This window comes from Lithobates pipiens, unplaced genomic scaffold (genome assembly GCF_037356315.1).
Source record: "Lithobates pipiens isolate NorthernLeopardFrog02 unplaced genomic scaffold, aLitPip1_a1.2 Scaffold_8, whole genome shotgun sequence".
In the NCBI taxonomy this organism is placed as follows: Eukaryota; Metazoa; Chordata; class Amphibia; order Anura; family Ranidae; genus Lithobates; species Lithobates pipiens.
This window is the reverse complement of record NW_027507903.1, coordinates 275,710,459-275,725,789: the sequence shown is the minus strand read 5'-3', so window position 1 is coordinate 275,725,789 and position 15,331 is coordinate 275,710,459. Positions and strand designations below refer to the sequence as shown.

Genomic DNA, 15,331 nt, shown 5'->3' with positions numbered 1-15,331 from the left:
CCTCCATCCGTAATCACTAAGCACATTATATGGTCTGTCACCCTTCATATTTGTAGTGGGGACTTTGGTTATAAAAATTCTGTATGCACGAGTCCTTTAACACTGAGCTGTTTAAAGTTTATTGTTTGAAATTTGTTTGAAGTTTAAGAATTTTATGAATTAATAAAATTATTAAGATGTTGTTATTATTGCTTTGAATACAACAATAAACATGCCACGGCCATTTTTTGAGTCCGCCGGACTTTTCCACCGGATTGTTTGATCATGTGTACGCTGCTTTAGTAAGTTAGTAATGCGAAAGGAGAATGAAGGAGTGAGGTGAGGAGTAGACAGATAGATTTGGGTGTCATCAGCACATAAGTGGTATTGGAAGCAGTGGGTGGTTATCAAGTGACCAAGGGAGGAGGTGTAGGTAGAGAAGAGAAGAGTTCCAAGAACAGAGCCTTGGGGGGCCCCCACAGAAAGGGGCTATGGAGAGGAGGAGACAGAGTTGTAGGTGACACTGAAGGAGCACTGTGAGAAATAGGCAGAGAACCAGGATAGAGCAGAATCTCGGAGGCCAAGGGAATGTAGTTTATTGAGAAGGAGCGGGTGGTCAACAGTATCAAAGGCCGCAGAGAGGTCAAGTAGTAGGAGTATGGCGTACTGGCTGTTGGTTTTAGCAGTTAGTAAATCATTTGTGAATTTTAGTAAGGCAGTTTCCGTGGCGTGCTGCGAGCAAAAGCCAGACTGTAAGGGGTCAGGAAGGTTATTTTCACTGAGGTAGAAGCTAAGACAGTTGTAGACTAAGCATTCTAGAAGTTTAGAGGGGAATGGGAGCAATGAGTTGGGTCTTAAGTTGTTCAAGTTGGTAGGGTCCAGTGAGGAATTTTTAAATATGGGAGTGATCTGCACATGTTTTAGAGGTGATGGGAAGGCGCCACTAGAGAGGGAGAGATTGAAGATGTGAGTGAGGGAGCATAGGATAGAAGAAGAGGGTGATCGTAGTAGTTGTGAGGGAACAGGATCTAAGGGACAATTGGTTAGATGGGTATCTGAGAAGTTTTGTAACCTCTTCAGTAGTAGCCAATTCAAAAGAGAAGAGTGTTGAATGTGCTGCTAGGCAAGGTATGTTGGGTGGGGAAGACGTACGCACAGTGTCCTCACGAATTTCATTAATCTTGTCTTGGGAATCGTGATTCGCAATCTCTTGGGCAGTGAGTGATTTAGTAGGTAAAGGGGGTGGGTAACGAAGCAGAGAGTTAAAGGTTGAGAAGAGCAGATGGGGACTGGATGGCAAGGAATTAATAAGAGACAAAGTGGGCTTGTTTGGCAGCATGGAGTAATTGGAGGAATTGTATTTTAGAAGGGCAAATTTATATAGAGTGAAGTCTTGAAGGCATTTGGTTTTACACCACAGTCGTGCAAGAGCACGGCAATGTCTCGAGATTTCTAATGTTGTCATTTTGCCAGGGTTGTAAGGGTTGGGGCCTGATTCTGCATGTGGTTAGAGGAGCAAGTGCATCTAGTGATGAGGAGAGTGAACTGTTGTACACAGAAGTGGCCAGGTCAGGACAGGACAGGGGAGAGATTATGTCATAAAGGTGGTCAGTAGCAGAATAGAGAAGATAAGGGTTAAAGTGGCAAAGGCTTCTACAAGTAATTGTTTGCTGCTTGGGGGGGGGGGGGGGGTGGTTGGAGGCAAGGATACAGTGAAAGTAATGAGGTTGTGATCAGAGAGAGGAAAGGGGGTGTTGTTGAGGTTGCCAGGGTTGCAGAGATGGGAGAATACAAGGTCAAGGGTATTACCATTGGAGTGAGTGAAAGTATGTGTCCATTGGGTTAGGTCAAAAGATGAAGTTAAGTCGAGAAGTTTAGCTGTTGTTGGGCTGTTAACATTGACATGAATGTTGAAGTCACCAAGAATGATCATGGGTATTTCAGAGGAGAGAAAATAGGGTAGCCAGGCAGCAAAGTCATCAAGAAAGCGCAATATCGGTCCAGGAGGCCAATAAATTGCTGCAATCCACAGAGAAATGGACAGAAGAATACAGTGCATCTCAAAAGAAGAGAGGGAGGGAAAGGAAGGACTTGGAAGGTGTTTTGTGGGGATAGAAGGAAGCCAACTCCACCTCCTTTCTGTCTGTTGGGTCTGGGGGAGTGAGTCCAATGGAGACCACCATGGGAGAGGGCAGCAGGAGAAGCCAGGAGTCAAAATTTTGAAGCCAGGTTTCTGTTATGGTGAGTATGTTAAAGCCATGAGAGATGAAGAGGTCATGTACAAATGTTAGTGTGTTACAGATAGAGCAGGCGTTCCAAAGGGCTCATGAGATTGGTGGGCTGCTTTGAGGAAGCAGGGGGATATAAATGAAACTGAGTGGATTGTGTTGGTTGCCAGAGGGGTGGGGTATTTGATAGGTGTCTTGCAGTTGGAAAATGGTAGCCCAGGATTAGGAGAAATGTTACCTGAAACTAGGAGAAGGAGGAGGGCGAGGAGGGCGAGGAAGGCAAGATGGCAGTGGAATGTGCATGAGTGCACGTGTCTAGTGGCCCTGGTGTTTGTCAGCATGTGGGTGCAGCAAATGCAGGAGATGATGGGTGCCATAGTAGGGAGAGGGTAGGAGTGAGGGTGATATGTGCATGCTGCAGGGAAGAGAGGAGGGGTAGAGTAAAGATAATTTGAGGATAGAAGACACCAATGTGAGAAGGAAGAGAATAAGGAGCATGTTAGTGGATAGAGAGTGGGAAGCTGACTTTATATAAAATAAATATCAAAAGCTGGTTTGCTTGTCATCTTGCAGAGTGGAGCAGAGTTCTTGTTGTATCTTCATCCAGCTTTACTTATCCTGCTTTCGGTAAACTGCGTCGGTGAAACCGCCCATCACTCTTTTCTTTTTCTGCAACTTCTGATTGCTTGGAGAATGTCTGCCTACCTTACATTGGTATTTAGGGGGGAAATGTTCCCTGATCAGTGTAAAGGAGGTCCCTAATATTCAATTTCAGTTAAAAAAAAAACCCTTACATTAGTTTTCAGTGTAGGCTGTAGATTAATCCACCACTGCTTACTGCTCAAGGAACCCCTAGAAACACTGCAGAGATCCTAGTTGAAAAAAATTGGTCTATGATCATCTCCACATGGTTATAATAATCTTTCTTTATTCTAACTCACAGAGTTAAAACTAATTAGATTAGATATGCATGTAAGCTCTTGGATAAATATATGCTTATCTTCACTGTTGGGTCTTAAATAGATCACCAGACTTACTTGGAGTCATATTTCTTGGAATCTGGAAGTTAAAAAAATATTTCTGTCAAATTGAGGATATTACAGAAGACATGTCCACCCCCTGCCTGTGGTTGAGAGATTATTGTCATTAGTTAAGAAAGTACAGCATGTGGGTGGTATGTCAACCCAGATTGACTAGCTAATCACTGAAAGCTATGAGATCACTGTGTATTATACTAGAGATTGCTGTGTAAAATGAATTCACATTTACAATATGCACAGTTGTGTTAAATACAATTATGAGGTTAATATGTTTATCATCAAAAAGCACAACTTGTTCTATACCTAATGAGTTTGGTTCATAGACCTAAAGTATTTTTGTACTATTAGTTTCCTAAAACAGCTAAAACAACACAGCCCCTCTTTATTTTACAGATTTTCATTTTGACACATCTCCAGAAACCATCCACTGGAACGAATGTATACATCTAAACCTTTCCATTCCTGTTTCCTAGCACCTATGCAAAGACTGTTATTGTAACCCTGGGACTGACAATCATAAAAATACAAAACCACCAAGATATCATCCCTTTAAAACGTGAACACTAGAAAGTCTTTGTTGATTTTTGAAAATGATAAAATAAAAAAAGCTTATTTAAAACTAAAGTCATATTTAATGTTGCCATACAAAAATAATTAATGTTAAAGTTTAATGCACACACATACATCACGGATCATCAGAAAATATTGTATAGTTTCATTATGTGGCTAAATATATAAAGATTATGGTTAACACAATATCTAATATTATAGGTTCTGTTTCGGACTGTTGCTATGATGGTGCCGGATTATACCTTAATTGCTGAGATTTCTCTGTATTCCATGGGTTTTGTTGCAGCACGCAGCCTTGCTGCTAAAATTGTGGCTACATACAGATTATGTTCTGAGCAGGTAAGACTCACTTGTTTTTTAATAATATATAAAACATATATACAAAACAGAACACAAGACAGTAGGAAAACATAATAATTTATCTAACCCACCCATGGACAATAGAGCTTTGATTTATGGTGGTCTGTCTCTACAATTTTTCAGTCATGATTAGCAAACTTAAAAACCATGGAGAAATACATAGTTTGACTACAACTGCTCTTAGCATTAAATTAAGCATTTCATTTAGTCCTCTCTCAAATAATGAATTGCAGAGCCTGAAATTGTTCTGAAATTATTCTACTGTTAGCTTGCCTTGTGGGAATAAATTTAAAGTCAAAACTTATATTTAGAAAATGATATAATAATAGTTATAGTTCTAAGCTAATGAAATGTAAAAATGTTGCCTATCAATACCAACATATATACAACTAAAATAAATATATAGATGGGCTGACCAAAACCAAACCTAATGATCAGCATCCTACAAGTGTAAAACATATTACAGACCAGTTCAGAGTCATCCAAACTATAGGTTGATTTTCTCTTCCTGAACCATGCGAGACGACTAACCATCATGCTGATATTGATACTACACATGTTTTAATACCTCTACGTCATGACATGAATTTTCAACAAAAATATTGAAAAAATAAATAAATATAGATGGATAACTAAGAGCCTCTCTTTCCTAAAGCAGTATTTAATTCTGCACCACATATTAGCATATTATGACACTTATATGTGAAAAGAAGCCATCTAGTGCTGAGCTATCACTTCTCTTGGCAGTTCTATCTGGGTTTGTGCTCTCAGGTCGCTTGAATGGCTGGGACATGATAATGTCAGTCCTGTGCATGTGTGCAAGAGCCACCATCGCAGCACTCAGTGTGCAGTGTGACACTAAGTTCATCGACCCGAAACAAACACAGCATGTATTAAATGGTGCATATTTAGGTGCTTTCCAAGGTACCCACATGTAAGACTTATTATAAGCTTACCTATAGGTTGAAGTTTAAAAGAAGACATAATTATCAATTTAATGCCAGAATTAAGATCTAAGATAGATTTCAAATAATTTTGTGTGTATTTGATATTCTTGGAAGGTGACAGTTTTTGGCGGTCTAAGACAGCAGTAGAAAATTTAGGCATCTGTAATAGTTTATACCCATTGACTATTTTACTTTTTGTGGCTTTATATTGTGATTTGGACACATTTTTTGTTTAAAAGTGTCTCTTTAGCACCATTATAGATATTTACCCTCACATCCTGTCAAGCTGAAAAAAAAAAAATTTAATTGGTAGAGTACGGGAAGACTAGATACCCTGTCAGATATTTTTTTTTCTTTCTGTGACCCTGTCTGGTGAAATCATTGTCAGCAATCTAGAAAATGAGAATAAAACTGTCTAATAGAGCCCAGGCTATCAATAAAAAAACTTGACAGAATTTCTAATCTTTAAACACATTATTCAGTACTAGAAAAAAGATTTTGGCTTGACATAGACTTTACGCAACCAAACATGCATGAACAAACAATAAGCATGCTACCTCTAGGTCTACTTTTCTTTGCTTTTATCTTGACTGATGTAACTTTGCTGCCGCTCTTACTTAGTAGATTAAAAAGATAATCGAACCAATCAGAATTTACTTGTCATTGTGCTGATTTATTTATATTGAAAATATAGTTTTTTCTAGCTTAATGCATCTTGTAGGTGTTTTTTTTTTCACCTTTTAAAACCTCCGTTTACTCCCTAGCTCCATTTCAACACCTCTTCCTACTTCTGACTTTGTCCTCCATTATTGTTTGTTCCATGTTCTCTCAAAGCAGTGATCGTATCGCAATTCCATGTATCACAATATTGTATATATGTATGTATGTGTATATATATATATATATATATATATATATATATATATATATATATATATATATATATGTGTGTATATATATATATATATATATATATATATATATATATATATATATATATATATAAAATATATATACACACACATACACAAAAGTGAGTACACCCCTCACATTTTTGTAAATATTTTATTATATCTTTTTATGTGACAACACTGAAGAACACAACCTTTGGATATGATGCTGAGCACGTGCACTCAACCTCTTTTGTTGACTATGGTGAGGTCTGGTACCTGTCCTGTTAAACAGGACTTTTTCAGATCCTCAGAGTTCTTTGCCATGAGGTGCCATGTTGAACTTCCAATGACCAGTGTGAGAGAGTGAGAGTGATAACACCAAATTTAACACACCTGCTCCCCATTCACACCTGAGACCCTGTAACACTAACGAGTCACATGATACTGGGGAGGAAAAATAGTTAATTGGGCCACTTTTGTTGCCAGCAGTTAAGACATTAATGGCTGTGTGTTGCGTTATTTTGAGGGGATAGCAAATTTACACTGTTATAAGCTGTACACTCACTACTTTAAAATTGTAGCAAAATGTAATTTCTTCAGTGTTGTTACATGAAAAGATATAATAAAATATTTACAAAAATGTGAAGGGTGTACTCACTTTGTGAGATACTGTATATATTACAAAATATTAAATATTACAGTATTCAGGTAGACAGAGTTTAAAAGAACTGAAAATGTATTTACATCATGTCTTCACAGCCAGCTCTCAGCTTTGCTTTGATTAATGAATCTAATTTTATCCTCGCAATGTTTTGATAGTTTAATACGTATTCATCCCCCAAACAATTAAAGCATGTCACAAATGTCTTTATTAATTTAGTTACTTTTATGACTGGTTATTAAGAAGCTCTGCCACCCGCTCCCATGCTCACTCAAACAAGTCCCAGATTCTCAGATAAGATTACTTTCTGCCTGAGGTTTTCTCATCTTGCTCACCCCCCATTTATACATATTAGTATTGTTTCAACCTAAGATTTTATCTTACCACTTTGTGCCCAGGCACTTTTCAGAGGAATGTGATAAGATGGATATAGGGCTATTGTCTGATAGAAAACCATTACCCTTTAGGGTGAATACATGACCTGCTGCACAAAGACTTGACATCCCATCCGCTTTGTGCCTTGTGATTCCATTATTCATAGCTTCCTTCATTCTGCTTCTTGTCACTGTGTAATTGATGCAACGCTTACCACCCAAATACTCAGCACTGCTCTTTTTTAAGCTTTAATTCCTTTCTAGTTTATCATAAATAAAATGATGCAATGATGCCTTTCTCTTATTTATTTTATGTAATCATCAAACATAAGTAGTTATTGATTTATTACAAAAATCTTTATAGATGAAGAAATATTTAAACTAAGTTTATCAAAATATTTCTACTGTATTTAAAGCCTGTGTTAGGTTTATCAACTAGCAATATAGCTAGGTTTTATTGCTTGTCTATGTTAAATGTTAGCGTATTTTTACACTGTATGAATTTTCCATTTTCACCAAACCTATGATATGTGATGAAGTTTAGAATAGATAAAGGATGTGAGAATAGCTAAAAGATTTCATAAGAATGATTTTCATTATAATATCAATATACTGTATCATACTACTGACATATTAATGTACAAGCTTTTTTTGGGTATACTGGGACACTATGTAAATGTCTCTTGAAAGCCACAGGGGTGTTTCACTTGGACTAAGAAGAGTTTGATATCATTAATTCTATGATAACTAGCCAGATTTGTCTTCAGCTCTCTTCCCAGCATCACTATGACTATGGAATGAGGGCAGTTAAATCTGTGTTAACAGCTGCTGGAAACCTGAAGGTTAAATTCCCAGATGAAAAGGAGGATGTGCTGATGCTTCGATCAATACGTGACGTTAATCTGCCCAAGGTAGGGTCTAGCTACAGCTACTGCTTCCATAATGTGTACTTTTGAGAAGGAAAATGTATGACAGCAAGCATGAGCTTCTGCAGTTTTGCTTTTCTCCAACGTCATTTCATATCGATTGACAATTACAAGGCAGAAGAGAAGATAAACTGCATGCTATAGCTTAATTGCAATGTTTATGACCCCACGTGTCTTTTAAAATGTCACCGCAGAAAAGAGTAGTGGATTCATCTGCATTCATTTCACCAGATAATGCCTCTGCTTCCTTTCTGGAATGTTCAAGATTAGTTGATTTGTCCAGATTTTTTTTAGGAAGCAGATCATCAATTTACATTAGGCTTAAAGGGACAGAATTTTTTTAGGATGCAGATAACCAATTTACATTAGGCTTAAAGGGACAGCATTTTTTTAAGACGCAGATAACCAATTTACATTAGGCTTAAAGGGACACTGTAATTTTGTATTTTCATAGCTAATAACTTGATGCCTTCCTAAAGACAATTGGCTGCTCAGGCTCAAGTATTGTCACATGGGTATCAGTGAATATACCTTGCTAGGTGGTGAAGTGGGCTACCAAAAGACATATTTTACACTGAATGGGCAAAGCAAGAGTATCTCTTTAAAGAAAACCTGTGCCTTGTCTATTTCCTATACGATTATCTTTTCTGTGATTTCTCAGTGCTTCATTCAGCACAGGAAGTAAAGGGAATTTTCTAATATATCTGGGTATGGTGAAGCATGTGCCTTACTTTATTTGATAGCACTGGCCAATCATATATATATCAATTTGGAAGTTATTACAAAAAATATTTGCATGGTGATATAGAGTGCATATATATTTACTTTGTACATTGAATGCTCAGTGTCTCTAATGTTTTTCTTTTTCTTTTTTTCTTATTATTTTCAATTGGCAGTTTTTGTCCCATGACATTCCGCTTTTTGATAGCATCATTTCTGACCTTTTCCCTGGGGTTATTGTGCCAACTCCTGACCATGGCAGTCTGGAAGTGTCCATCAGGGAAATCACCGGGAAAATGAATCTTCAGCCAGTCCCTTGCTTCATCAAGAAGATAATACAAGTCAGCAAATGTTTTTCTCGTTTTCATATATACGTTGGTTTGGTTTTTTTTCCACAAAATGTCACATTGTGACAGGGTCTTCAATTTCCAAATGCAACACATGCACACTTTTATTAGATTATGCTACTGCTGCAGATCTGTCCATGATATATTCTTGGAAAGGATTTTGGTTATGCTAAAAGCTCCCCAAGAAAGGGATATAGTAAACTATTATAAAAAAATACATTATTTTTCAGTCATTCATTAAATTTGGCAGCAATAAAGGTAAACAGTGATTATAAGTGTATAAATTGGCAAATCGGGTGAATTTGTTTCTGTAATCCATAGTGCTAAGGTTACATGATAAATTAATAAAGTAATACTCAATATAATGATCATTAAGTGGCTGTATGTTGTCCACATAAATATCATACAGGTCCAATGCATTAATAAAAAAAAATATATCATATTTAAAAATTACAAACCCATATGCAAACAAAGTGCCATTCCTCAGGTACATAATTACCATCAGCTAAGGTCAAAAGTAATTCCATAAAGTGACAGTGCATCTATCTATCTATCTATCTATCTATCTATATATATATATATATATATATATATATATATATATATATATATAATGTGAGAAATATATGAGAGAATGCCCTTTGTGTTAGTCAGTTCAAACGTGTATCCACTTCTACATGAAGTTCTGATCCAAATGAATACTGTGTACTTCTTTCTCCAGTGTGAATTCAAACATCAAGCTTCCCCTGTGTGAAGCATAGCATGAAAAACATTTCATTAAAATATGTAAAAAAAAAAAAAACACAGATCACACTTACAATAAAGAGTGTTTGGCCAGCACTAAGAGATAAAAACCTAATAGACTGAAGGAGCCATGCACCTCTAGCCTTTCCTGTTTTTGTGCCTGCATGTGCCCCACTATGCAAACCTTGCTCTGCCCAACACATTTTGTCCCATGGGACATCATCATGAACAGTATCCCTTTTTTGCATTTCTTAAATTGCCTCATGTCTCCTATGAATTGTAGCTTTTGTATAGACAATGCTCTTCCTCTGTACATCTTAGCTGAATAAAAGAGGGTTAGAACCTTCAGTTAGAATGATGGAAATGGGTACAGAAATTTGTGAAGATGACAGTTGCATGGCAGCTGTTCTCCTATTATAAGAAAAAATGTATGCCTTAACTGGATATTTTTAACAATTTCCTTTTGCATTACTGCAGTGCTTGATAGCACAAATCGTTTTGCACAATGCTTTTTTACTGCCATTTATTTTGAGAGGCACCCCAATACACAACTACAGTAGCTGCTAATGTAACTTTATTGCAACATAACACACAATGTAGCGCACTGCATTAAAAAACAGGTGCAGGGACTTTTTTTTGTCTGTTACTTTGCATTGACAGCCCATTCAAAATAAATACATGTGCTGCCTCAATGAAATGCATTGCAGTAACCCTCCACAACAGACCACAAGGATATTCCTTAAAGCATCCAATTTTTTTACTTTTTATTTAAAGGTTAACTACAAAAACAAAACAGGAAAACAATGGAAACTTCATTATACCTTTGTATTTATAATTGTTAATAAGAAGACACTTGGAACTGTTAAATAAAATACAACCATCATTATTATTGGTATACATAATCATAAGGTGATAAGGCAGCATGCAATCCATTAAAATCATATATTATATATGTGGTAAACAGATGTAGCAGCAGCATTTCTCTGTCAAATCTCCCCAGAGAAATCTGTAACTATAGACCACATGTGGAGCAATGCTATTACTCTGCTTTGTAACCATAGTTGCTCTCCAGATGCCTTTAGACATAAAAGGCTCTTCTCTTTTACATGGTGAATAATGAAAAATAAGCTCCTGAAATGTACATATTTTTTAACAGCACACACACAAGCTGACAATAGGTGGTCCAATTTCTCAAGTATTGCAACAAATATATTGTTGTTTACAAATCTTAAAATGCATGCAGAGGGAAGTAAACTTTTAAAAGTGAGAAATTTTATAAAATGAATATCCATAGCACTGGTTAATACATATTATTATTATTATTATTATTATTATTTGTGTTCATTTAACTATTGCATTTGAGCAGAAAAACATTCAAAAAAGTACTACAAAACACACAAACGCTCAAAAATAAAGCATCTCAATACATTTTTATGGAACAAAAAAATCTTCAAAAACACAGAAATCTGTCCCATTTAAGCTACAAAAAAATCTAAAATGTTTTGTGAGCTTCAGGCATTTGGCTTCAGGCAACTTGTAGTGGAGATGTGAACCATCACCATAGAGAACATTTTATTTTTTCTCCTCCAGCATTTTGGAGCTTTGAGATTCAACTAACAAAATGCTGAAGTGTGAATGGGGCCTAAGAAAGAATAAATTCAGTTCATCTATTTTTTTTTTTTATAGCTGGGCTCCTCCATGCCTCTTATCAGTTTAATTGCCATTCGCTGTGCTTGCTTTAGTTCTCCAATATCCTTTGTGTGAATGGGTGTCCAAAACTGAACTGCATATTTCAGATGACACCTTACTAATGCTTTGCACAAGAGCACAATTACATGTCTGTCTCTCTCTCTCTCCCAGCTGCCCAATTAAACATTTTACTTGTTATTTATTACAGGTACTTATATAGCACCATCAATTTACACAGTGCTTAAATATATTTTTATACATTCTTATCTACCCCTGAACTCAAGGAGCTTACAATCTAAGATCCCTAACTCTCACACACATAGATACACATACTAGGGACAATTTAGACAGGAGCTATTCAACCTACCAACATGTCTTTGGAATGTGGGAGGAAACCCATGCAGGTGCAGTGAGAACATGCAGGTAGTACTGTGATTGGGATTTGAACCAACAACCCTAGTGCTGCCAGGGGGTAGTGCTAACCACTTAGCCACTGTCTGCTTGGATGTCTGCCACCCTAAGTTGGAGACATCCCATAAGAATGTTATTCCACTAGACATATAAGTGTCAACAGGAAACACAGAAATGGTATAGTTAATCCCAAACTCAGTATCACTTTATACCTACGTTCAGATTGCGCTTTGGCTGTTTGTGCATTTGGGACACTCAGTATTCCCCTTTCATAGTCAGCTAAGTTGCATTCTTGGATAGGGGTCTAGTAAAGAATTAGGGGGCACATCATGCTTTTTTTTTGCATGGGGCCCCCCTTAAAATTCATACCATAACTGAAGGGCCTAGGAGGAATTATTGGGAAACCCCCATGCCATTTTTTTCTTGTGTGGATGTTCCCATTAACATCTAAAGCATTCCCACCACATGTATGTGTTCCTGTGTTTATGCTGGAGGTGCACATGATGGTACACTCTCAGCATTGATACCGTGTTGTTGGCAATTAACCAGTCACAGTGATTACTACTATGATTGACTGTGTAATGACCCACCCGAGTGCTGTTTCTCCTCTGGGAAGAGGAAAATATGTTATGTATCTTTTTCTCCTAGTTAGATGAGAAGCCTGTACAAAAAAATAAAAATGAAATAGACTAGATCAGGGCTTTAAATTTAGTGTTAGCAGTACCCAATTTCAAGCATTACTATCATGCAGCCCAGTTAGCCCAACTGACTCTTTACCATGCAAAAATAGAAGTGCCTTTATGGGTAGCCCTGGAAGCGATGGATCTTCACCCTATTACTGTAACCAATTTACTGTGGCTACCCACTGCAGTTCGGGGACCTATTACAAATCCAATAACGCTCCAATTAATCCAATAAACATTCCCTAAAAATTTGGGACAAGCTATGTAGGCCATTTAAATTAGTTTCCCCACACTCACCACTACTTTCCTTTCTTGACCATTCACTTTTCTACCCAGCCTATACCAAACCCGCCTCCTTCGAAAGCCTGGAACTGGGCTGGTCTGAGTCGCATTTATGACTTGGTCTCCAATGACACCATAAAAATATTCCCAGCCTTACAGGCACAAGCTCAACTCCCTCCTCAGTGTTTTAGATATCTTCAAATCTCCCACTTCACCCAAACTATTGTCCCCTCAAAGCAAAAGATGTAGCAGCAGTATAGTTAGCTATCTTTTTCACACTAGTTGACAAACTGGGTGTAAGTCTTGCCTATTATAGTAAGCTTGGTGGAATTGTCTTCAATCAAAAGAAAGTTTTGACCATCTGCTAACTTGCTTTGGATTCTATATAATCTCAGAATCTGCGTTCTATCTTGAAAATCCAAATCATAGGTCTCGGCAGCATGATGTGTGCCCTCCACTCTAATCTGTCCAGGCCCAGTGTATGTGGTATGATTTGAATTCTGTATGGACCCTCTGCATACTGCTACACCCTTTCCAGCAAACTATGAAAAAAGGGATAATTAGTTCATATATATTGCAATACATGTTTAAGCTGGCCAACTGAATCAAATGAATCCCTATTCTGGCTAGTCCTACACTGCCTTGCCACTGCAAATACCACGGTGGGCACCATGCCAACATGAAGCATAAAGACCCAAGGTGAGAGAGAGTGATTAGGTTCAGATCTGATCTTGACCTGAGCTACAACAGAGGAAAGATATACCTGAGCTCAAATCCCAATAGCTTGTACATGTATTTAAACTGGTGCTAAAGGGGTGTGACCACATATTAACACTACAAATTCTGTATGGACCCTCTGCACATTGCTACACCTTTTCCAGCAAAGGGGACCTGGTGTGGAGGATATGTCATTTTGGGCGCACAATTTTCTGAAACAGCGCAATGTTGGTCCTATCAGTGGGTTTCATTTAATTGCCATTGGAATGTGGTTGGGAATTATCCAAGGTAGGGAGGCTAAAGGAAGTGTAGAATACGACGCTCCCAATGAGACCCAGTCTTTACAGGGGGAATGTACATTACAGTCTACAATTCTGGAGAGGTGTATGGCTGCATAATAATTATACAAATGTGGGAGTCCTATTCCTCCCCGTCGTTTTGGTCGGGCGAATTGTGTGAAGCTAATTCTAGGCTTACGATCACCCCAAAAGAATCTGGTGCATATAGTTTTGTATGTTTTAAACAAGACTGGTGAGACATGGATCGAGATTTTCTGCAAGACATATAACACTCTGGAGAGCGCATTTATCTTTAGGATCGCAGCCCTAACAAACCATGAGCAGATGGGTTTGTTCCAGTTTTTGAGGGTGATAGATAATTTATTTAGGTGGGGTAAATGATTCTTCACGTATAAGTCGGAGTGTTTGGAGGGAAGTTGGATACCTAGGTATGTGATTGAGTCAGTCTTCCAATGAAATGGGAAGTTGTCTTTGCATTGGGTCACTAGGAGTTGGGGGAGGGATATGTTGAGGGTGAAAGATTTGGAGAAACTAATCTTAAGATTGGATAAAGATTGGAAGCGTTGGAATTCTGACAGGAGTATAGGTACAGTGGTCAAGGGTTCCATAAGGAATAACAATGTTGTCCACAAAGGTGGAATATTTGTATTCCTTATGAGCAGTACGTATACCTTTTAATGTCTTGGTTTGGAGGTAGTTTCTGGAAAAAGGGTTCCAGCGTAAAAATAAAAATAATAGGGGACAGGGGGCAGCCCTGCCTTGTGCCATTACGGATGGGGAAGGCATTTGATAGAGTATTGTTGGCTCTCACTCTGGCTATAGGGTTGGAGTATAGAGCCAATATAAAGCTTAACATGCGTGGACCTAGGTCCATAATTTGCAAGACTGTTTCCTTATAGTCCCAAGCAACTCTATCAAACGCCTTCTCCACATCTAGGGACAGGAAGAAGCCCTTTACATGGCTTTGTGTCATCAAGTGGTGTAGGTTGATGGCTTGTATGGTATTGTCCCTGGCTTCTCATCCATGGACAAACCCTATTGGTCCAGAGAGAGGAGGGATGATAGGAGGGGTTGGAGTATATTTGCTAATATCTTGGAGAAGATTCTTATGTCTACATTCAGTAACAAAATTGGCCTGTAGTTGCTAGTGCTTGTGTGGTCCTTTCCTCCTTTGGGGATTACTGTCATGTGCGCTTTCTAACATTCCATGTGTGAGGGAGTTTGAAGGAGAAAGGGAATTGAAAGTGTTGAGAAATGGGGATTGAAGGGTCTCTGCAAATGTTTTATAATAAATTGCGGAGAGCCATCGGGACCTGGGCTCTTGCCAGGTTTCAGTTGTTTCACTGCCTGCTTCCATTCTGTTGGGTTGATTGGAGAATCAAGTGTTTTGGTGGTGTCCATTTGGATTTTCCCATTGCAGAATTTGGACAGAAATTAGTGAATCTCACTTTGTCTTTTCTG

At 37.9% G+C, this 15,331-nt stretch overlaps 1 protein-coding gene across 1 annotated transcript in view; it reads left to right on the top strand.

The window, feature by feature from the left end:
* Positions 1–15,331, top strand: part of LOC143962680 (dynein axonemal heavy chain 3-like) — a 2,426,925-nt gene that overhangs the window by 1,024,187 nt on the left and 1,387,407 nt on the right. The window contains exons 31-33 of the mRNA XM_077472045.1: positions 4,019–4,156; positions 7,820–7,963; positions 8,875–9,039. Coding sequence (XP_077328171.1) covers positions 4,019–4,156; positions 7,820–7,963; positions 8,875–9,039 — 447 coding nt within the window. The remainder of the gene's footprint in view (positions 1–4,018; positions 4,157–7,819; positions 7,964–8,874; positions 9,040–15,331) is intronic.